This window comes from Bos indicus x Bos taurus, chromosome 3 (assembly GCF_003369695.1).
Source record: "Bos indicus x Bos taurus breed Angus x Brahman F1 hybrid chromosome 3, Bos_hybrid_MaternalHap_v2.0, whole genome shotgun sequence".
Taxonomy (NCBI): domain Eukaryota; kingdom Metazoa; phylum Chordata; class Mammalia; order Artiodactyla; family Bovidae; genus Bos; species Bos indicus x Bos taurus.
Window position 1 is genome coordinate 34,205,594 of NC_040078.1, and position 24,909 is coordinate 34,230,502.

Genomic DNA, 24,909 nt, shown 5'->3' on the forward strand with positions numbered 1-24,909 from the left:
TTCCTGACCCTGTCACCCATGAGGGATTGGAACTTCCTTCCACTAATTAGGCCCACCACCGCGGGTAGGGGTAGAATCAGGAGGGTGAGTGCCGGAGAGTGAGGGAGGCTAGGTACAAACCCAACAGTGCCCATGACCTCTGCATTCTAAATTTGTCCTTTTTTTCCCTCTCAGTGAGGACTATGGAAAGAACTTTAAGGATATCACAAATCTCATCAATAACACATTCATTCGGACTGAATTTGGCATGGCTATTGGTCCTGAGAACTCTGGGAAGGTGAGACTATACCATATGTGTACAAAACTGTGCATAATACCATGTGCAAGGCCGTCAGATGTTGATATTTGAATGGTCCAGTGATACACAGCAATATGTTTAGTTTACTATTACAATATTTACAATATAATAAAATGAAACAATTTAATACTGATTACAAAAGATTGGCATTTTGCACACAAGTTGTTTTCTTTGGACCTTGTCTAAGATGCATCAAAACTCTTCATAATTATGCGGTGGTTGTTTAGCGTTACGAGGTATACGTCTAAAGACAACATTCTAGTCTTTGGGGAAACTGGCTAATCTCAGACTGATCAAGCTTATCTTCATAGATACAATGCACTGTCTCAGGACAGTATTTTTTTTTCGTAAGACTAATACTTCAGGAAGAGAGTGTATCAACTAATCTATTTTTATAACTCTTCTTACTTTTGGAACTAAAATTTTTGAACAAATGTCTGGTGAAAATGGTGGAGGAACTTCATGTACTTTTATAGTATTATACCCTGGTTCTGAACTTCCTTCTCCCTGACCAGGTGATTTTAACAGCAGAGGTATCTGGAGGAAGTCATGGAGGAAGAATCTTCAGATCATCAGATTTTGCAAAGAACTTTGTCCAGACCAATCTCCCTTTTCATCCTCTGACTCAGATGATGTATAGCCCGCAAAATTCTGATTATCTTCTAGCTCTCAGCACTGAAGTAAGTCTGTCTGAAGAACCTGTCTTGCCTTTTGTGTTTTATAGTCTCAAAACGCACTGTCTGAAGAGGACTGTGTAGGTGATGCTTTTTATGTTGGACTGGCTTCTAGTGACTTCTTATGGTATGAAGTGTTGGGTTTTTGGTGTGTGTGTGTGTGTGTTTTCCTATACGGTAAAGGACACAATTTTCATATGCTGTGTATACCAGATAGGTATGTGTCTAGTAATCATTACAATTTTTTTTTAAAGTGAACAGATACTTACTATTAGAGTAATGAACTAGGAAACAGTTTAATCATTCATGTTCTGCAAGAGACAGACATAAATTGTTAAACTTTTAAGATTGTTATTGTTTCTTTCCTATGGCCAAACTACACCTTTATAATTTTTTCTTGTTCAGTCCTTAGTATAAAAACCTGTTGATGTCTGTCTTTGACGCCCATGTGTTAAATATCTAGAGTCCTAATTCCCTGCACCCCCTATCCTATTCCTGTACTCTTCCAAGAAACCACAGGTGGCCCTCCCACCTTTGTTCGGAAAGTTTCCTGAGGAGCAGCTCAGCTTTACTATTCCTGGAGGACCAGTCTGTTTTATCATGGATGTTAAGGGCCCAGAGTGGCTGAGTTGCCAGACTATGATAGTAGTCATAATTACACTCTGTGTTTATATGGCTCTCTCTCATCATTTGCTTAGAGTGTGGTCTGCTGACCTGCAGGATCAGATAAAAATCCCTGGGAGCTGGTTTAAGATGCAGATTTCTTGGCCCCGATCCGGATATAGTGTGTCAGTGAGGTGGCTAGTGTTTTTAACAAGCTTGCCAGCTAAGCTTGCACACTAAAGTCTGAGAGCCATTGCTGTGATGACCATTCTGGGAATAGAAATAGGATTATCAAATATAGACAAGTTGGGCTGAGCAACAGGATGGCATAGGGAGGATGAGAAGGACACTTGGAAGAGAGGTCTGGGTTCTGGGTCTTCTGGGGGCAGAACTTTCAGCTGAGGTCAGGCTGGGAGGCTCAAGCAAGGTCAGAGTTAAACTCAGCCAGAGGAGGAGAACTAGCCTACCGGATAGGCTTCACGTCTGAAAGCAACAATTCCTGGGAATTGGCCTTCAGCAGCTTGAGTCGGACACAACTGAAGTGACTTAGCAGCAGCAGCTTGAGCTGAAGGCCCTTCAAGGGAACGAAGAGACCCCTATTGGAATGGACAGAACCATTGATCTGCCTTTGAAAACCCCATCACCCTTACCAAGTATCTTAAGTTTATTAAAACAGCTATCCTAGGGAGAGGCAAGCACAATATGCCTTTAGACCTGAAATTTCTTCCTGTTAAGGGTGAGTTTGAAGTACAAATAATCAGGGTGGAGAGATGGACCAATTTGTACTAAAGTGTAAATAGGTGATATCAGACCCTTCCCTATTTCTAAGTAGGATTAGGTTAATTAGAAATGCTGGGAGGTGAATGTTACTAGAGGAGGAAGAGTTAAAGAAGAATAATGGGTGAGAGTGGAGGACCGCTGAAGTTATTTCTGCCTAAACCATCACCATTTCATTTGAGCTGCTCCAGGACATTTCAGTCCCACCTCCAGTGGGTCTGGGCTCACTAGACTCCTATTGCCAATGTCACTGAAATTGTCAGTTTTTATCTTATGAAGTCTCTGCTGCACTTGAAAGTATTGACCTCCTTTTGGGAATTCTACTTGCTTGGCTTCTGTGGCAGTCCCTTTGGTTCTTTCCCACCTTCTAACCATTGCTTCTTAGTCTCTTTTTTAAACTCCTTTCAACCTCCCCTTAAATCCCTATTGCTCATTTTACTCTGAGTAGTCTCTTCCACTCTTTACCATTTTGCTACCACTGTGATATATAAGATTTTCAAATGCCTACCTCTGGTCCTGGCTTCTTCCTGGGGCTTCAGATGCCTTTCTTGCTGTCTGCTGGGTATCTCTAGCTAGATGTCCCACACGTCCCTCAAACTTAACCTTTCTCAGCAACATTGTTCTTCCCTTCATCCTTATGCTGGCTAAAGATTCCACAACACTGCTTTCCCCTCACCGAGAATCTCAGAGTGTTCAACTTTCTCACACACACACACACACACACACACAGACATGCACTCCATCCTGCCCTACAGGAAAATGTCCAGTTCTACTGAATCTAGAGTCTATATTATTTCTGAGCCTTTTCCTCACAGCTGTGGCTTCAGGCCTTACTAACTCTTAATGCAACAATTAGTCACTGCTTTCCCTGCTTCTATTAATAGTTTGAACCCTCTGAAATCCATCTTTCCCACTGTCATCCAAGTATTCCTCTTAAAAAAAGTAAAACTGGGCATGTCATTCCCCTACTTCAAATATCCCATATAAAATAAGAACCGGATTCCTCAGTCTGGCACAGAAGGAGGGCTCTGCACGAGCTGCCACCCCCTCCCCAGCACTGGCTCCTCTCTTCACCTTGGAATGTTGCTCCATCTGTGTCTGAAGGCTTCAGCTCCCTGCACACACTGAGATGTTTCATCACCTCTCTGTCTCTGCTTGTATTAATCTCTTTGTGCATTGACATCTCATCTCCCATTTGCCTTCTTTTGGTTACACTGCTCATCATTTAAGACTCAGTTTGGCTGTCTTCTTCACAAGTCAGCTCTGATGCTTTGTCTCTCCTTTCCCTGCTCTTACCCCAGAGACTATGTTTCCATAACACTTACCGTGTGTATTGAACTTTCTTATGTGTACCCTTGTTAAACTGTGAGCTCCTTGAGAGCAGAGAGTATGTCTTATTCATCTTTGTATCCCCAATGCAGCATCTGGTACACTTGGCACATAGTAGGCACTTCATAAGCATTTGTTATTCTGATCCAAGACCCTAGGGGGGCCCCATAAACTGTGTGTCTATGAGCTCGGCAGCTTGGCTGGAATTTCAGTGTGTGTTTTTACTGCCCTGAATGATTGGATATGAATTATTAAAAGGTCATACAAGCAGCTGCACATGATAAAACTGGAATTTTGATAAGTCATTTATAATCTTTCAGAATGGCCTGTGGGTGTCCAAGAATTTTGGGGGAAAGTGGGAAGAAATCCACAAAGCAGTCTGTTTGGCCAAATGGTGAGTAACAGAAGATTCCATCCGTGCAGAGCCCTAAACCTTTCCTGATGATGCTGCCAGAAGTCACACGAATCAGTGTTAAGCACTTAATAGGTGCCAAGTGCTCTTCAGGGTGCCATAAGGGATGTGAGAGAGGGGTGCAGCATAGACCTTGACCTGGAGGAACTTCTAATTCTGCTGGGAAAGAAGACTTGTCTCACTAAATGTTAAAATATAAAACAAGGCACGTCACCGAGTAGGTACTGCCTGTAAAAGGTTTATTCTGTGTAAACGGTGACATCAATTGCAATAGCATAAAATACTGCTTTGATTGGGGGACTTACATGCTTCTCTGCATGCACATTTATGCTCCCTCATCTAGAGATCCATGTCAGTTAGGTGGAATGTAGTGAGGAATCAGGAAGAAAGCTCAGAGAGCTTCCAGGCGGCCAGAGTCACACTATCCATGCACCACAATTCGTTCACTTCTCTTGATCGCCCACCCCGTCTGCTTACAGAGGATTCAGTGGAGGAGGCTCTTACTCAGGAGTCAGGTCACCTTTGTTCTAACCTGGATCGGCTGCTAGTCAGTGGCTTGACTTCTCTGGGATTTAGCTTGTTCCTTCTATGAAAGGAGATTTATTTGGGAAGTTTGGGGGATGGTTGAGCAAGAATTAAGAGCTGTCATACCTCCAAACTCTGATTAGGCTCAGATTCTTCTTTAGAGCCTCTTTCTTCTTTCTCTTTGACTAATTTTAGCAAGTTCATTGATCTAGTTTCCCAGTTGATAGCAGGTTGCTGCCAGAAGTGGGGTATGTGAGTGTAAACAGCAAGCACAGACCAGCCTGAGAGTCCGCTGCCTGGGAGCTGCACGGAAGCAGGAAGAGCTCTAAGAACAGGCAGAGACAGAGAACAAGACAGAGAAATAGACAGGATGGAGGGATTTAGTGCTGTGTCAGGAGCTCAGACGGTAAAGCGTCTGCTTACAATTCGGGATACCTGGCTTCAATCCCTGGGCTGGGAAGATCCCCTGGAGAAGGAAATGGCTACCCACTCCAGTATTCTTGCCTGGAAAATCCCATGGACAGAGGAGCCTGGTAGGCTACAGTCCTTGGGGTAGCAAAGAGTCGGACCCGACTGAGCGACTTCACTTTCAGGAGAACACAAAAGCCTCAGTAAGTTCTAATGGGAACATTGCATTACAGTTTCATACAGTTGGTGTTCATGACAGTGATCCATGATCCCAAGGAAGAGTTTGCTACTTACTGTTCTTTGCTTGGAAAGGTAGGAAAATATAGACATAGACATTGATATAGACAAGGTGTGATATAGACATTGCCAAATATGTCCATTGAAATTAACTAAAACATTTAAAAAATGATGCTTAAGCAAGCATCCTTTTTTAGGAAATACTAGTTAAATTAGGTTTTTATAGCACTACTGTGGTACACATCGTGTGTCTGCTTTTGTTTTATGTATTTTAATTAATTGTGTTTATATCTTATATGATCTTATCAGGAAGGAATTTTTAAAGTAACAAAGTTAACAAATTATTTTGCTCCTGATAGACCTAAAATATGTAGTGTGTGTTCAAATAAGACTATAATAATTTTGATCATTAAAGCTCACCTTTACATCCATATATCAGATCACCACAATGTACATTTTAGATGTCTTACGATTTTATTTGTCAGTTATACCTCAGTAAAGCTAAAGGAAACAACAGAAGACTCATCTTTAAAACTAAAGAGTTATTTTAAAATGGTATTTCGTTTTGTATCTTATACAAGAATTTTTACTCTTGTTAACTTGCTTCATTGAATAGTGTCTAAATATAAGATTTGGGCTGCTGCTAACTGTTTACTCACCTTTTAGATCTTTGGTTTCTAGAAATTTACAGTCTAAAGCTCTGAAAGAACATGCTCAGACCCAGCACCTTTTTTGTTTTATTGAGGAACAGTTGATTTATAATATTATAATCATTTTTGATGTATAACATAGTGATTCAAAAATTTTATAGGTTATACTCCATTTATAAAATGGAGTTATAAAACATTGGCTTTGTTCTCTGCACTGTACAATGTGTCCTTGTAGCTTATTTATTTTATACATAGTAGTCTCCACCTCTTAATCTCCCACCCCTTTCTCACCTCTCCCCTACTTCCTCTCCCCAGTGGAAACCCCTAGTTTGTTCTCTATATCTGATGCCCAGCACCTTTTGCTGGTGCTAATCTATAAGTCCTATCAAGGTCTGAATCTAGTTCCTTGGAACTCCCTTTCCAAGTTAGAGTTTAAATAATTCAACTTCTGACCTAGTTGTCTATTTCAGATGAAAGAACTAAATTATTTAGTTCATGCAAAGCACTGAACTAGGTTCTAAAGGGAAACAACAAAACTTAGTACCTGCTGTGAAGAACTCAGTGGTGGAGTAGGAGAGGTAAGGCACACAGAATGCAATTGAAATAGCCAAACAGGAGACAAAGGAATGGCCAGGCGGCTGACACAGAGCTGCCCGGGAGAGCTGCACGGCAGAGCTGCACGGGAGAGCTGCACGGGAGAGCTGCACGGGCTCTCGAGCAGCACTCCTCAACCTAAGCACTAATGGCGTTTGGACTGGATAGTTCTTTGTTGTGGGGGACAAGCCTGTGCATTGCAGAATATTTAGCAGCATCCTTGGTCTCTCCCCACGTAAGAGTTGTAACATCTCCCCTCCCCCACTGGTGACAGCCAAGACTGTCCCCTGGGGAGCAATATCGGCCCTGGTTGAGAACCACTGCTCTAGAAGTTTGCAGCAAAGGAGTCTTCAAGTTAGAGTGACAGGAAACTTCATGGAAGAGCTAGATTTTAACCTGGAGCCTAAAGACTGTGAGGGTAAGATTTAGTCATGTAAGAGAAAAACATTTTAAGAAGCGAACAGTCCGAACCAACGCAGGAGGCAGGCTTGGAGAGTGTAACGAGACCAGTTTGACTGGCTGGAAGAGTTCACATAAAGAAGTAGTGGAGTGTAGAGAATGCCTGGGAGCAGACTGGGGGGACCTAGATATGATGCTGCGGAAGAATCAGGTGTACAGCATCCGAGAAAGCTGTTTTGGCTAGTACCCATGGGTGACGCTTATTAGACCTGCCTGGAGCTGAGTGATTAAGGTTAATGCAGTCTGTTAGCAGTCTTGAACCGTGTCTTTTCCCTGTCTTTGCCTCATTGTAGGGGATCAGAAAACATCATCTTCTTTACCACCTATGTGAATGGCTCCTGCAGTAAGTATATTTTAGTCCCAGAAAAGAGTGTCCTGGTGTCCATTCATGGTAGAATATTCTGAGTTGTAATAGGTAGAAGCATCAAAGATCTTCCATTCTCTTGTAATTTTAATAGCTAAAGATAACTAGCTGTTAGTGATTTTTAAAATCTTGGAAGCACAAACAACCAAGTACTATACTGTGCCTTGAGCAAATAAAAAATGCAGGCTATACACAGAGACACTATAACTTAATTTTAGCAATGTACATAAAGTAAATATTAGGCTACAACCAATAGCAAAATGAAATGTATAGTGATTTCTGCCAAAGAGCATGGGCTGTGTTTGTGTTGGTGGAAGCCACTGGCTTTCCAGTCAGTGGCACAAAGCTGAAAGCATAATCTTTCATTTATTCATTCAACAGATTCATTTCATTTATTCATTCATTGGAACACCTGCAGTAGTATGTGAACACTCTTCTCAGGATGGTGAGAACAAAACACCCAAGGCCAGCTCTCATGGAGCTTAAATTCATGTAGACATGTTGGATGATCAGCCAGAAAATCAAAACTCAAATGATACAACTTAAAATACAATAAGATAGTTTCAAACTGTGTCATGAAGAAAGTAAAGCAGGATGCTGTGGTGTTTTAATGGAACACTGTACTGAAATTAATCCTCTCTTCCTGTCCAGTATAAAACTTCACATGTATAAAGATAAAACCAAAGTGTGAATTTCCTGTGTCAATTCCTATATCATTTTATATTGTTATCTGATTAACACGCATAGCATTGAAAATTCTGTTGCTATAAAACTAAGAGTAGTTCTAAAACAATCGTTTTGAACTAGAGGCTCACCAGTAAGTGAAATTTTAATTAATATTTTGTCTTGTTTAAGAAGCTGACCTTGGGGCACTGGAATTACGGAGAACTTCAGACTTGGGGAAAAGCTTCAAAACCATTGGTGTGAAAATCTACTCATTTGGTCTTGGGGGACGTTTCCTTTTTGCCTCTGTGATGGCTGATAAGGTGGGTGTTTGCCTCTTTTCTTTGGGTTCTGATATTTCTGAACCTCAAAATATGCCTCAAACAGATAGCTTCAGTAGATGTACTGATGGAGTTTCTTGCCTTTTGTAGTATTTAGTGTCACTATTAGATTTGGAAGTGCTTCTTTTTATCGGGGCTGAATGATTCTTCTGGACTTCTCTCCACTTTGGCCTGTGTCACCAACTGAATTCTGGTGTCTGCTTAGGATATATCAACCCAGTGTTTGGGCTTTTCTCACACACGGATTCTGAAAAAAGCAATCTCCTTGCTCATTATCCAATGAAAATAATGGAAACATATAACATTTTTGAGTACCTACTGTATACTAGGTACTGTTCTGGGTTCTGGGAATATAGCAGTGAACAAATCAGATAAATGTCTTGCTCTCAGAGTTTCTATTCAAGTAGGGAGATAGATACTAAACTAACAAATATGATGTAATATCAGGTAATGATTAAAACTATGAAGAAACCTAAAACAGAGTAAATACATAAAAAGTGGCAGGAATTGGAGCAGCGCTGTTCCAGATAGGGTGGCTTGGAAGGGCTCTCTGAGACCCGACTGAAGTGAGAGGATAGCTGCGTGGATATCTAGGCTGAGTGAGCGCAAAGAGCCGCGGGCTGGCGCGTGCTCGGAATGCTGAAGGTAAGTGAGAAGGGCAGCGTGGCTGCAGCACGGGAAAGGGCGGTCCCAAGAGGGCAGCCGGTGGCCAGATCACACAGGGCCTCTGTAGGTTGTGAGCAAGACCTTGGCTTCCATTCTTCATGTGTTGGGAAGCTGTGAAAAGGGTGCAGGCAGGGGAATGGTTTAACTGACTGTTTCTTTTGATGGAATAGGTGTGCATAGTGTCACCTGAGGGTCAGGAATGGAAGTAGCAGCAGCAGCAGCGAGAGAGACAGTAGGTTGGACCAGGCTGTTAACAGTGGATGAGGGGAGACGTAGTAAGATCACGGATGTATTTTTAAATGCTAACCAGTAGTGTGTGCTGGTAGATTAGATGCAGATTGTGAGAGAATAAGATGAACCAAGGATAATTTTAGTCTTTGGCCTGAGCACCTGCATGAATGGTGGTGCCATTTACTGAGATGGAAAGGACTACAGGAGAAGCAAGTTTGTGGGAAGAAAATCAAGAATTCAGTTTTGGATATGAGATGCGTATAAGATATATAGGTGAAAATGTCAGGTAAGCATTTGGGTATATGAATCCCCCAAAATTATATAGTATAATTATATGGAATGGTCTCATCTAGCTGTGTGACTAGATGGTATCTTGTAGGGGAATGAGTAGGTCGAGAAGAGGTGGGAGGGCTGAGCACTGGGTGCCCTGGTGCCCCTCATGGAATGGTGAGGTGGGAGAATACGAGCTTTCATAACAGTTGTACCCAGTGAGGAAATGGATAATGAGATGTGTATTTATTAATAATAGTGTGCCTGTTAATGTCACCGCACATGGTGTTATCTTGAAAGCCAAGTGAAAAAAAGGTTTCAATGAGGAGGAAATGATCAGCTGCATCAAATTCAGCTGAGATGTGGAGTTAGATGAGTTCTGAGAATTATCCACTGAAGTTGGCAAAGTATAGGTTGTTGGTGACCTTGATGAAAGCAGTTTCTTTGGAGTACTGTGGTTAAGAGACTGATTGGAGTGGGTTCAGAGAGAATTAGAGATAAGAAAAGTAGACAAGGTAACTACACATCACGCCCTTGAGCAGTTTTGTAATAATCCTCCCAACAGCCCTATAGTTCATACTGTTATCTCAGTTTAGGAAATTGAGTAACTTGTCTAGGTGGAACTCTGGTGGAAATCAGACTGTGTAATTCCAGAGATAGCTGCCTGTACACTGCTGCTGTCCACAAAATTAAAATTCCACTCTGTGCTTTTGAACTCCAGTTTTTACCTATAACAGCGAGTATAAGATTCAAAGTAAACATCTAAGATGTAAGTTAGAAAAGTAAGTTAAATGGACTCATCACTGAACTTTAAAAAGACTAATTCTCGTGCCCTGGCTGAACTGTGTCTAGAAGCTATTTTAAACTATTTATCAGATAGTACATGTTAATTGCCTCAACCTGTGCATACGTGCTAAGTTGCTTCAGTAGTGTCCAACTCTTTTCGACCCTATGGGCTGTTGCCTCCACGCTCCTCTGTCCATAGGATTCTCCAGGCAAGAATACTGGAGTAGGTTGCCATTGCCTTCTCCAGGGGATCTTTCTGACCCAGGAATCAAACCTAAGTCCCCTGCACTACAAGCAGATTCTTTACCATTGAGCCACGAGGGAGACCTGTTTTAACAGCTAAATATTCCCTGATCAGCTTCCTTATGTTAATTTCTGACTCTCCTTGCCCTCTTTCCAGCCTGGCCTGTTCCCTCCATCATGGCTGTTCTGAGAGCCTTCCTTAAAGAGGAGACGTGTCACATTTTGATTTACTTCATGATCTTCCAAACCTGGGTTTCATCTCCATTTTCCAGACCCATTATCTAATTCGATGATGCCAGAGCTATCTAAAAGAAACCAAACTTCTATGCAGCAGCCATCATTTTAAGAATTATCTGAGCAAACATGCAAATGGCTGCAGAGCCAAGCTCATAATGGTCCCAACAAACCCCTATCTCTGTTGAAGGAAATTGGCATGTCAGAGGTTAGGAGGAAATATTGGTATCTTAGAGGGCCACACAAGAACGAAGAAGCCAAAGAGAAAGCCAGGATAACCTTATTTACAAGAGAATGGATTATTCCAGTGCCTGGATCTTTGCAAAAGGTTAGAAAAAGCTTGGATAATTGGTACTAGGACCTTTCATTTATAATAGATGTACCTAGTGAGGAAATAGGTAATGAATATAATTATTAAATAATAATGTGCCTATTAATGTTACTGCATATGGCATCTTGGTGGAATATTTAAAAGATAAGTATCGGCATTTGTTCCAGGATACAACAAGAAGGATTCATGTGTCAACAGATCAAGGAGACACATGGAGCATGGCCCAGCTCCCATCTGTGGGGCAGGAACAGTTCTACTCTATTCTAGCTGCTAATGACGACATGGTGTTCATGCATGTAGATGAACCTGGAGGTAAGAGCTTTGCAAATGGTTCACCCTTGACTGCATAGAGACTTCAACTCCGAACCCTGTTTTAGTAGCTTTCCTTCTCAGTGTGCATGCTGCATCATTTTTGACTCTCTGCGACCCTGTGGACTATAGCCTGCCAGGCTCCTCTGTTCATGGGATTCTCTAGGCAAGAATGCTGAAATGGGTTGCCATGCCCTCCTCCAGGGAATCTTCCCAACCCAGGGATCAAACCCACATCTCTTATGTCTCCTGCATTGGCAGGAGGGTTCTTTGATTTTTCTTTTCACCCCTGGGAATTTATTAGTGGCCTACTTGTTTTAGAGATGATATGTAGCCTCTGTTAAAAAGGCCACTTGCTTTGACCCTCTAACATGGTTTGTAGGTATGTCCAGGTGTTCTGGAGCAGTGCTGCTCAAAGAATGGTCAGAGAACGGGGACTGATTTGCAAATTCTTTATTACCAAAGAAGTGCAGAAAGCAGCATCAAGCATTTAGAAACTCTTACAGCTCTTTGACAAAGAAATTTTGTATCTGTTGACTCTACTAATAAAAAAATTTGAAGATTGTAATTTTTTCTTTCTTTTGTATTTCATTTTTCTAGTGATAAATTTTTTGTTATATTTACAAAAGCATCAGTTTGTGACAAAATTTTAAAATTGATCCTTCATCACAGAGAGTTTGAGAAGCATTCGTTTAGAGTAAAAAGATTTAAAAATGTGTAAGATATGAAGCTAAATGCAATGCCTCTGCTACCAAAATATAACTGATTATACCAAAATATAAGAGCTTTTCTCTAACGTCTGAGTAATTTATTAAACAAATTCATCATCTGCTATGTTCAGGCACTAAGCTGGGTACTGGAATTAAAGATGGCCACAAAGTTCTTAACTATCAATCCTTGATTAGCTCTCAGGTCTGCATCCGCATCATGAAGAGAGACAGTTGGCTGATGCGTGCATGTGTATGTGTCATATGTATGATTAGACTGTTGTTTTTACTCTGTTCCCTCCCAAGACTTGGTGGGTTTTTTGTTTGTTTGTTTGTTTGCCTATTCCAGACACTGGATTTGGTACCATATTTACCTCGGACGATCGAGGCATTGTCTATTCCAAATCCTTGGACCGACATCTCTACACCACTACGGGTGGCGAGACAGACTTCACCAATGTGACCTCCCTTCGTGGGGTCTATATGACAAGTGTGCTCTCAGAAGGTGGGTCCTTCAGCTGAATATGTTCAGAGCGGAGGCTTTGGGGGAAACTGATGGTCCTGTCCCCTCAGTAATGGTGCTTGCCTGGCCAACAAGCCTGTCTGTGAATTCTGGCTCTCTGTTTTAAATAAGTTATGGTGATTAGAACTAAGAAAGAACAAAGCAACAGCAGGCATAAAGAAAGATTTGAGATTATTTTGTTTATGAAAAAAGTCTTATGTATTGGGAAGTTCAGGCCTGTGGGAAGGAGTTTGAACCACTTTGCTTTTCTGATTGTCAAGGATGGAGCAATAGCCAGCTCAGATTTTTCCTGTGTTCTCTTCACTGGCTCTGCAGAGCCCAGTTGAACAAATAAACACGTTACTCTGAAGTACAAAGGGTTTTAAGGTTTTATTTATTTATGTATTTACTTTTTCGGTAGGAGTGGGAGGTGTTTGTTTTAATTTTGTGAACACCTTGCAGCTGTCTACAGGATCTAGGTGATTCTGGCCCCTAGTTCCTCCCAGACATCGCTCCTTCGCTTACTCTTGCAGTCACTCCAGTCGTCTGCCAGTCCTTAAACTGGCAGGTTCACACACTCTTGGGTGAGAGATTTGCAGTGACCTCTTTCTCCAGATGTCTACGTGGCCCACACTTTCCTCCTCCCAGCCATTGGTCATGTTTCTTTCTGATGAGACCTGCCCTGACTATCCTGTTTTAAATGTCAGTCTGCCTCCCTGCTACACACGCACTCTCTCATTCCCAGTTATCTGTACAAGATTTTTCCAAAGCATGCATTTTCTAACACACTATGTAATTTACCTATTTACAGTGTCTAGTGTTTGTCTGTCTCACCCTACTAGAATATACATTCCACAGAGTTTTTTTTTTTCCTAATTTGTTCACAGATATATTTCCAAAGCCTTACAGCAATTTTCATATAGTGGATAGGCAATAAAACATTTATTGGGTAAATGAAATTTACTTTATTAGCTTTCCTTTTTAAATTTTCCTTAAGAAAACTCAAAGCACTTCTTTTAATTTAAATGTGCAACAGTTTATGTATCATTAGCAATAGAGAATAGGGAAGACACATGAAGAAAAAAAAATGTGTAAGAGAAATAGGATATGACGTGGTAAAGAGACAAAAGCTAGGAATTATTCATTGAGACTTAATGCAGATAATTCAAATCTTGAGATTTCCTAAAATAAGCCTGGTATCATGGCCTTAGTCCAGATTAGAGTGCCTTCTCATTGTAGATTTTCCTCCAGGGCAAGCAAGCAAGGAAGAATAGAATTGTGTTGATAAGGAGATAAATGGTATCTTTTTTTCAAGAGTAGCAGTCTAGATGATTTCTGGAATCAGTAGAATCCTGTTCAGGTGCGAAGCCTCTTTCAAGTATCGTACTCACCAATATTGACCCATTTCACTGGATGTCAACATCTTGTGGGACTCCAGGGTTCTATTGGTATTACATAATCTCTGTTAGAGAGTTATGCAATGATAAACTGAATTGATTAGGGTGCTTCCTAATCAATATATCAAGATTAATGTCATCCTTTTCCTATTCAGATAATTCTATCCAGACTATGATCACTTTTGACCAAGGAGGAAGGTGGAAGCACCTGAGGAAGCCTGAGAACAGTGAATGCGATGCTACTGCAAAAAATAAGAACGAGGTTTGTTTTATTCCTACTGTCATATGTATTTGGAGCAAAGCAACCATTCTGTTCTGCTCTTATTAGTGCCAGGCTTTTGAATAATGAAGTTTTGTACTTGCTGAGGGTCCACAGCTAACAGTGGAAAATTGGGAAATGAGAAGTTGAAATTAACTAGGATGTGAGAAATTTGAACGGTGAAGAAAGACCAAAATATTACACTTTATTTGTCTTTAAAGAAAACCAAAACTGAAGGCTAACAATTTCAGTCGGTTTAGTTCAGTTGTTCAGTCGTGTCCGACTCTTTGTGACCCCGTGGACTGCAGCACACCGGGCTTCCCTGTCCATCAACAGCTCCCAGAGCTTACTCAAACTCATGTCTATCAAGTTGGTGATGCCATCCAACCATTTCAACCTTTGTCGTCCCCTTCTCCTCCCGCCTTCAATCTTCCCCAGCATCAGGGTCTTTTCCAGTGAGTCAGTTCTTTGCATCAGGTGGCTAAATTATTGGTGTTTGAGCTTCACCATCAGTCCTTCCAGTGTATATTCAGGACTGATTTCCTTTAGGATTGACTGGTTGGATCTCCTTGTAGTCCAAGGGACTCTCAAGATTCTTCTCCAATACCACAGTTCAGAAGCATCAGTTCTTTGGCACTCAGCTTTCTTTACAATCCAACTCTTACATCCATAATCACATCCATACATGACTACTGGAAAAACCATAGCTTTGACTAGACAGACCTTTGTTGGCAAAGTAATGTTTCTGCTTTTTAATATGCCGTCCAGGTTGGTCATAGCTTTTATTCCAAGGAGCAAACGTCTTCATGGTTGCAGTCACCATCTGCAGTGATTTTGGAGCCCCACAAAATAAAGTCTCTCACCGTTTCCATTGTTTCCCCATCTATTTGTCATGAAGTGATGGGACCGGATGCCATGATCTTAGTTTTCTGAATGTTGAGTTTTAAGCCAGCTTTTTCACTCTCTTCTTTCACCTTCATCAAGAGGCTCTTTAGTTCTTCTTCCCTTTCTGCCGTAAGGTTGGTATCATCTGCATATCTGAGGTTATTGATATTTCTCCCAGCAATCTGGATTTCAGCTTGTGTTTCATCCAGCCCAGCATTTTGTATGATGTACTCTGCATTTAAGTTAAATAAGCAGGGTGACAATATACAGTTTTGACATACTCCTTTCCCGATTTGGAACCAGTCTGTTGTTCTATGTCCAGTTTTAACTGTTGCCTCTTGACCTGCAATTTGTGCTAACAGTTTGTATTATACTAAATTGCTGAATGAAAACAGAGTGGTCAGATGGGCCAGTGATTAGTTAGGAGTCACGATGGCAGCTATGACACTTCAGCAACTCTACAGAAAGCCATCGACCAGCCATTCATAAGCAGTGCAAAGCCGTACTGGCCAGAAACAAATGGAGGAGAACTTGGCCTCTCTTCCCATCTGCCAGGGCTCCACGTGGCCTGTGGATGTAGGTGGTGACCTGGTCTAACATGTGGATTCAAGAGCTGAGCCCTCTGAGGAAAAGCCACAAACTAGAGATTCAAAGGCATTGCTGCAGGAGAGCCAGGTTCCATGAGTGACAGGTCTTGACAGGAAAGGAAAAAAACAAGCTTTGTGTCTGACTCTTTTAAAGAATTTGAGAGGAGCTTAGCAGAACCCTGGGAGTTTCCTTCAAAAGTGACAGCATTGGTAATTCCAGGCTCTCTTCTGAGTACCTGCCTACGGTTGGTATGTACTCTGCTGTCCTGACTGGGCTTTCTGTTTTAAGAGACTCAACCAGTGGGAGATAAATGTACCCACACCATTCCCATCACACTCTCTCCCTTCTGTGTCTTCATGACTACTGTGGAGTCTCTCCCCTCCTGCTCCCCTTCCCACCCCTCCACCCTAGCCTTGCTCTGCTCCTGCCCTCTCCACCTCAGGCACAGGCACAGGTGCAGTGGCCTCCTTACGTACCTTGCCACCCTCATGCTGCTGTGCCTCTCCCTCCCTAGCACTCTTCATGGCTCCCTTTTGCCCATGATCTGGTGAATGAAGGTCCTCTCCTCCCCCGGCAGGTTCTCTTCTGCCTTTTCATTGTTGTTGCCCATTTCATTGTCGTTATCACCGACACACCCCTTCTTGTAACTCTGCTGCTCCCTGAACACCCTGCTGTGCCTCTAGCCCGTGTTATTCCTGGGGAGGTTGTCCCTGTCTCCCCTCCCCCCAGTTCATTAAGGTTGGTGGAAATCCTGACCATCCTTCAGTTCAACTCAGTTCAGTCGCTGAGTCGCGTCCGACTCTTTGCGACCCCATGGACTGCAGCACCCCAGGCCTCCCTGTCCATCACCAACTCCCAGAGTTCACCCAAACTCATGTCCATTGAGTTGGTGATTCCATCCACCCATCTCATCCTCTGTCGTCCCCTTCTTCTCCCACCTTCAATCTTTCCCAGCATCAGGGTCTTTTCAAATGAGCCAGCTCTTCTCATCAGGTAGCCAGAGTATTGGAGTTTCAGTTTCAACATCAGTCCTTCCAATGAACACTCAGGACTTACCTCCTTTAGGATGGACTGGTTAGTTAGAACTAATCATTGCTCTTCATTTCATTAGCAGTTTACATGAAGCTTTTTTTAACTGCAATAAAATTGCACATGGCATAAAATTAACATTGTAACCAATTTGAGCCTCTTTGTTTACTTGTTTATTTTCTGTAATTTTTTGGCAACACCCTGTGGCATGTGGGGCCTTAGTTCCTGAACCTTGGTTCCCGGACCAGGGGTCAGACCCTTACTCCCTGCATTGGAAGGTAGGGTCTTTACCACTGGACCACCGGGGAAGTCTCCTGAACCTCTTTTAAAGCATCCTTTAAAGGATTACCATCCTGCTTTATAACCCAACTAATTTCTAAGAAATGTTTCTTAAAGACAGGACTGGGTCTTATTTCAAATCACCACCACATCTTGTTCAGTATCTGAAATATGGCAGGCAGTCATCAAGTTGGGAAGCCTCTCATTTTCTTTAGAGAAATGTCTTTTCAAGTCCTTTGCCCATTTTTAATGTGGGTTATTTGGTTTTTTGTTGTTGAATTATAGGCTCAGTGGGATATTCTTGCTTCTTAAATGCATAATGCATTTAATAATAATTTAATAATCACATTTACAGAGAAAGAAAATAGAATGGTGTCAGGGTCTGGGAATGCCAGGGTCTGGGAAAGGGGGAATAGGCAGTTATGGTTTAATGGACATAGAAGTTTCAGTTTTGCAAGATGTGGAAGTCCCAGAGATGAATTATGGTGATGGTTGCACAACAGTGTGAATGTCCTAACACTACTGAATTGCACCCTTTAAAATGCAAATTTTATGGTATGTTATTTTAACCACAATTTTTTAAAAGAGTATCCCACTGAAGTCTGGGTTAATAAGTTAAAAAGCCTTATTATTAGAAGACTCTGAGATGAATAAAAAAAATTACACCTTTGGTTTTAATCTAAGCTTTGGTGTCTTTCCACAGTGCAGCCTTCATATCCACGCTTCCTATAGCATCTCTCAGAAACTAAATGTTCCGATGGCCCCACTGTCAGAGCCTAATGCTGTTGGCATAGTCATTGCCCATGGTAAGCAGCCCTCCCTCACCTCTGTGGGAAGAGCTAGTTGAGTACATTGAAGCTCAGTCATAGCATTGAACCCTGTGAGAAAACCACCATCCATGGCTTTTACCACCCTTTGCAGAATTTCTCGCAAGATAAAGATACTGTGGGTTTTTCATGGACTCCCATCAGAGAGCAGCAACATGACCTCTTCCTTTACCAAATTGTCGTGGCCTTTTTTTTTAATTCCAAGAGGCCTGATGGGAAATAATCAGAATAAACTCATTCAGAATTCTTCTCGTGACAGTGACTCCTCTCTGTTTCTCTGCTGACGTGTGCTGATGAGATGGTGGGCTGTGTTGTAGGTAGCGTGGGGGATGCCATCTCCGTGATGGTCCCAGATGTGTACATCTCAGATGACGGGGGTTACTCATGGATGAAGATGCTGGAAGGACCCCACTATTACACCATCCTGGATTCTGGAGGCATCATCGTAGCCATTGAGCACAGCAGCCATCCGATCAATGTGATTAAGTATGCATGAGCTCAGCTCCACCCACACTGTCTGCCCAGAGGGCTACCGCGGGATGTTTTTCAGTTTGTGGGGAAGTTCCGGACCCTGATTCAGATTTAGGCATTCTGCAGAGCTGCAGGGGAGGTGCTTGAAGGGGTTGCATTCAGAGCAACTCAGATTAAATGGCTTTGTGTTTTTCCTCTGACTCTGCTAGCTTACATTTTTTATCACTTAAAAGAAAAAATGTTCTTCTCTCTTCCCACAAGAATATTATGGATGCATTGAAGCAGTCTGGATGGTAAATAACTCCTTAAGTACAAGTTCTTATTGTATAATTTCTGTTTATTGACTCAGAAGCCCGTTCTTATATGGGTCACTATTCTTCCTTTCCCTTGGAAGAATTTTTATAAATGCATTTTCTTCCATACTATTTGAGTGAATCCCATTTCCCTGTTAACTGCAGGCATTAGAAATTAATATAATTGTCAGTCAGTAAGCCGTCACCTAAATATGAGAGTTCTCTGATTTGGGATGAAAACAGCTGGAGTGGTTTCCTGATAATCCAGTAAACGTTGATCCTCTGTCACGATCTTCCTCTAACTGTGGTTTCAGGTTCTCCACAGACGAGGGTCAGTGCTGGCAAACCTACACATTTACCAAGGAGCCTATCTACTTTACGGGCCTGGCTTCAGAACCCGGAGCTAGGTCCATGAACATCAGCATCTGGGGCTTCACAGAATCTTTCCTGGCTCGCCAGTGGGTCTCCTACACCATCGATTTTAAAGATATCCTTGAAAGGAACTGTGAGTGTCTCCTTTGACCTTTTCTATCAGAAACTTGTAAGCCTATTTTCCTAAATAACCCATCCAGTTCAGTTTCTTCTAACTGGAATAAGAAAATCATGTCTATGAAAGAGGATTGAAGGATGTTCCACGTGGGTGAGCAGGCAGTGAAATGGTACCAGAAAAGCACTTCCCCTGTTTGGATTAGCACTATCCAAGAGAAATAGCATGAGAGCAACATATATAATTTAAATTATTCTGTCAGCTAGCTACATTATACAAGTAAGAGGCAAAATTCATTTTAATAATATAGTTATTTCAGTATGTCTAAAATATCACTTTAACATGTAAAACAATATTTGATAATTATTAGTGAAATACTTTACACTCTTCCTTTTTAAAGATTTTTTTAAAAAAATATTGGAGTATAGTTGATTTATAATGTTGTATTAGTTTCACTATACAACATAGTGAATCAGTTATACATATACATATACCCACTCTCCTTTAGACTCTTTTCCTATATAAACTGAGTATTGAGTAGAGTTCCCTGTGTGCTACAGTAGGTCCTTATTAGTTATCTATTTTATATATAGTTAGTGTGTATGTCAATCCTAGTCTCCCAAGTCATCACTCTCCCCTCTTTCTCCCTGTAACCATAAGTTCCTTTTCTGTGTATGTGGATATTTCTATTTGTAAATAAGTTCATTGTACCTTTTTTTAGATTCCACATATAAGTGATATCATATGATGTTTATCTTTGTCTGACTTACTTCACTCAGTATGACAATCTCTAAGCCCATCCATGTCACTGCAAATGGCATTATTTCATTCTTTTTTATGGCTGAGTAATACTCCATAGTTTATATGCACCACATCTTTTATTTATGTGTGATGTACCATATCATACATATGTACTGTGTACAGCATAGTATATATGTACCACATCATCTATCATTCCTCTTTTGATGCTTTTATTTTTGTGTCCTGGCTATTATAAACAGTGCTGTAGTATGAACTGCAATATGCCCCTCTGATCATAGGGGTACATGTATCCTTTTAGATTATGGTTTTCTCTGGTTATATGCCCAGGAATTAAATTGCGGAATCATGGTAGTTCTATTTGTAGTCTTTTAAGGAACCTCCATACCATTCTCCATAGTGGCTACAGCAATTTACATTCCCACCAACAGTGTAGGAGGGTTTTCTTTTCTCAACACCTTCTCCAGTATTTATTGTTTGTAGATTTTTTGATGATGGCCATTCTGACTGGTATGAAGTGATACCTCATTGTAGTTTTGATTCTCTGATAATTAACGATGTTGAGCAGCTTTTCATGTGCTTTTTGGCCATCTGTTACATTCTTTTTCTTCTGAGTCCTCAAAATCTGATGCATATTTTACACTCACCCTTACTGTAAATCTCAATTCACACCAGCCGCATGTGGATATTTAGAAGAGTTTAGTTTTGCACTTTAGATCTCTGAAGCATTTTCTGAAAGTTATTTTCTGCTTGTAAGGATAGTACGTGTTTATATTTGTCTAAAATTACTTCATAAGACTTCAGGGTTTTTCACTGCTGGTTACAGCAGAACTATAAAGAGGAAACTTTAGAGGAAAATGTGTTACATCTAATTGATTATGTCATTTATTTAAATGTTGAAGTAAGGAAGTTTTCCTGCAGAGTTTGGCTTGAATATCAGTCACAACTGAGACTCTAGACTGGCTCCTGCGCAGGCAAGAAGCCCACACTGACCATTTCTGAATGCTGTGACTTCAAACTGGAAGACATGTTAAAGACCCAGAAAAATGGCTTCAGAGAAGGAGTTAAAATATTCATTTCATGGTATTCCTAAAGAATCACAAGCAAACCCAGACCCCCAGTACTAAAGATGCTGGCACTGTATTGAAAATAAGAAGGATAAAAGAAAAACTGGACAAAAAGTGACCATCTGTGACCCGTGATTGCTTGGCATAATATGAAAGAAGATATAAAGTTTCAAGATGCTTGGGTTAAATTTTGGTCCTGACTTTTTTAGACTGTGTTAGGGGCCCATTTCCTTAGCACGTTAATTTAGTGACTCCTGCAGGAAGTAGAAACACTTGGTTTGGACCTTTTCTACAAGATGTTTCAGTGATTTAAAACCAGAGAGTCATTATAATCTAAATTCGTTAAATAGACTGTAAAAGAGCTGGCTTATGAGTTGTCCCCTCTGCAGATGCAGGCAGCTTCTACAGTTATCCCTGAAGTTTAACATCATTAAAAGATTGGTTAAGCACTGCTCTTTAACAGGCTGGGTGCTAGTCTTCATATCCTGAAGGATAAAAGCCCAATCCACAGTCTTTAGGCCACAGCCTTTGAGTCATTTTTCCAGGAGTGGATGATATGACACACTGAGCCAGGTTGACTGTCATTAGCAGTCTTCATTTGAAAGCCAGTCAACAGGCAATGGCACCCCACTCCAGTACTCTTGCCTGGAAAATCGCATGGATGGAGGAGCCTGGTAGGCTGCAGTCCATGGGGTCGCTAGGAGTCGGACACGACTGAGCGACTTCACTTTGACTTTTCACTTTCATGCATTGGAGAAGGAAATGGCAACCCACTCCAGTGTTCTTGCCTGGAGAATCCCAGGGACGGGGGAGCCTGCTGGGCTGCTGTCTCTGGGGTCGCACAGAGTTGGACACAACTGAAGCGACTTAGCAGCAGCAGCAGCAACAAGAGTTAAAAGACTAGAGAATGTTTGTGCTCGCTTCATCAGCACAAATACTAGAAAGAGAATATTTCCCCCACCTTTTGAAGCATTCTCACCCTTGGTACAATTAAACCCTTGCTTTTGGTTAATTGGCGTCTTGCCCTAAAGGCAAACATCTGGTTGCTTACCTCTGACAGCCCCTGACCAAGAACACAAGTGCACAAGACTTAAAGACAGCAGCCTCTCAGTCTGGAAGTAACTTTAGAGGTTCTCCATCCACCTTCCTGCTGCACAAGGTTTTTCTTAGAACTCAAATGGGCTGTGAACTGCAAAGACTCCTCCCTTGGCTTGAGGAAAGGCCATTCACTAGTAGGCTCCCACTAATGCAACTTTCTTTTGCAATTCCAAAGCGAAGCAATAGGTTAAGTCAGACATCTGTACTTTTCGTCTCTTCTTTCTTTCTATTGCCTGGCAGCTGTCTCACATAGTGGATTCATGTAGTTTCCTGAAGAGCCTGTCTTTCTTTTAGGTGAAGAGAAGGACTATACCATCTGGCTGGCTCACTCTACAGACCCTGGAGATTATGGAGATGGCTGCATTTTAGGCTATAAAGAACAATACCTCCGGCTACGCAAGTCATCTGTCTGTCAGAATGGTCGAAACTATGTTGTGACCAAGCAGCCGTCCGTCTGTCCCTGCTCCCTGGAGGACTTCCTCTGGTATCTGCACCCCTCAGATCCCTGTCAGCCACCTCCTGTGCTGGAGGACGCAACAGACAGTTGAAAATTATTTCAGTCCTTTTTTCCCCTTTTTTCCTCAAGAGTGGAAAACTGTTGCTTCTTCTTTCCTCAAGGAAATTGAGGCACAGAGGAAGGGAAGCAGAATTGTTAGTAATTGAACAAATAACATTATTGTATCAGACCATTAATTATTGTGCAGAACCAGCAACAACCCCCGAAATCCTGACATACCCGTGTGAGGAAGGAGAGGAGTGTAGAATGAGGATGCGAGTAAGAAAGCAGAGAGAGAAGGCGATAGGACAGAAGCACCATGCAAAGTGGGGCAGGAGCTGAGAGCTCAGGGGAAACTGGGCTTTAGCAAACAGCCTAAGTGCCTGGGTTCAGCAGGTGGGGCTAGCTTTGGGGTTGTCTGCAGGACTGCAGGCAGAGAGAGTGTGGCTCTGTCCTGAGAGAGGAGATGCCATCAGAATGTTTGGTCTCTATCCCGTCAAGGCTCCGGAGCCATCATGGTGGATCCCTAGAGTTCAGAACCATCCAGGCTTAAGGATTAGTTTCGTGGCTGGCACAGGGTTAGTTGATTGTACAGGGGCGAGGGAGTCCCTTGGTAGCCTAGCTTAGGGCGAATAAGAGGAACTGCTTCACATCACAGGTACTAATCTTATGGAACTTGTTAGCTGCAGAAGAAGCTGTCAGGGAGGTAGAAGTGGATTTGGAAAAGAAGACAGGAAGATAGCAGTCCTACCCTCCTACAGTGTATTCTCCCGAACTATAGGTGACAGAGTATGGGACTGAACAAACCCCCGTCTGACCATGTGTTTCCTCCTGTGTTGTTCACATCTGTGTGTGGGATGGCCAGGGGCCCTCCCTTCTCTATTTCTACAAGGGAAAATGGCACTCAGGTCACTTGGATGTTATAATAGGGCTGGAGTTTGTGGATACTGTCAGACTCTGAAGGGCTCTCTCACCCTTAATGGCACACAGGCTGACTCTCGGTCACCTGAACTACTTCTGTTTTCCAAACATGCTCTGCGGCTTCAGAGCTCCATGCCACTGTGCGTGCTGCTGCTCCTGCCTGGAAGGTCTTTCCACATTTGCTGCTTGACCCCCCAAGCCTGGTGAATTCCTCTTTGGCCTGTAATACTTTAGCTCAGATGTTGCCTCCTAAAGCCTTCCCCAGTTTTTCCTCATCTAGGCTCCCACTGCACTTATTATATTTTTACAGCATTCACTATATTTTAATTCTTGTGTTTAGATTAGATTCCACCATTAAAATCTAACCCCCCTGAGCACATATTGTATTTAATAATCACATAGTCATAATGATAGCAGCTGACTTTTTTAAACATTGCCTCTGTGCCAGACACTGTCCTAAGCAACTCACACTTCTCTTCAGCAGCCGCATGAGATAGGTGCTGTGTTATTTACATTTCACAAAGGAAGAAACAAAGGTAGAGAGGGGTCATGACTAACTTGCTGTCACGTGGCAGAGCTGGGATGTGAACCGGGCAGTTAGTTCTGCCCCAGAGCCTGCGCACACACCCCACGTGCCTGAGGAATGTATACTTCGTGAGTGGGGAGGGTGTGGTCCCTGGAATTTTGGATTGAACACACAAAAGTTTTTGCCAGAAATTTCTCCTTGCTATTGGAGGCATGATGTCTTCTCTTGTTCTTCCTACCCTCTCCCTTCAATATTTGTCAGAAAACCTTGAAGTCCAAGCAGCATCTATATATTTACCAAATATTCATTGAATATTTGTTAGGCACAGGGCAGTGCAAAAGTGATAACAGAAATTTTATTATAGACTCTTCTGGTAAGAGTCACATGAGTATGTTTGAAAAGAGAAACTGTAAGTACCTAATGGATTTAGAGAAGGGAGAGATTCTTCCATCCAGACCTAAAAGGAGTTGGATCAGAGAGGCTTTGTAGAGGCGTTGGCATCTGAGCTGAGCCCTGATGAGCTGTAAGATTTGATCTGTACATCTGGAAAGAAGCAGATCATTAAAACCAGTAGACTGATGTGAGCATAGGCCCCCAACAGCACGATCAGGAAGGTTGTGCTGGGGCTTCCCTGATGGCTCAGTGGAGAAGAATCCACCTACCAATGCAGGAGACATGGGTTCAATCCCTGGTCTGGGAAGATCCCACATGCCCCAGAGCAACTAAGCCTGTGCACCACAGCTACTGAGCCCACATGCTGCAACTGCTGAAGCCCTTGGCGCCTAGAGCCTGTGCTCCACAACAAGAGAAGCCGCCGCAGTGAGAAGCCCTACATTACAACGAACAGTAGCCCCTGTTTGCCGCAACTAGACAAAGCCCGCCTGCAGCAACAAAGATCCGGGGCAGCCCAAAAT

The 24,909-nt window shown here is 42.2% G+C and overlaps 1 protein-coding gene across 4 annotated transcripts in view; it reads left to right on the forward strand.

Annotated features, from left to right (window-relative positions):
• Positions 1-24,909, forward strand: part of SORT1 (sortilin 1) — a 67,452-nt gene that overhangs the window by 33,456 nt on the left and 9,087 nt on the right. For 2 of the 4 annotated variants that reach the window (XM_027536284.1, XM_027536286.1), the window contains exons 4-15: positions 175-277; positions 814-978; positions 4,002-4,075; positions 7,260-7,309; positions 8,186-8,316; positions 11,263-11,407; positions 12,461-12,616; positions 14,166-14,272; positions 17,754-17,856; positions 18,195-18,363; positions 18,956-19,146; positions 22,347-22,536. In XM_027536284.1, the coding sequence (XP_027392085.1) occupies positions 175-277; positions 814-978; positions 4,002-4,075; positions 7,260-7,309; positions 8,186-8,316; positions 11,263-11,407; positions 12,461-12,616; positions 14,166-14,272; positions 17,754-17,856; positions 18,195-18,363; positions 18,956-19,146; positions 22,347-22,536 (1,584 nt within the window). The remainder of the gene's footprint in view (positions 1-174; positions 278-813; positions 979-4,001; positions 4,076-7,259; positions 7,310-8,185; positions 8,317-11,262; positions 11,408-12,460; positions 12,617-14,165; positions 14,273-17,753; positions 17,857-18,194; positions 18,364-18,955; positions 19,147-22,346; positions 22,537-24,909) is intronic. The other 2 variants (XM_027536285.1, XM_027536287.1) reach the window with 1 other exon arrangement.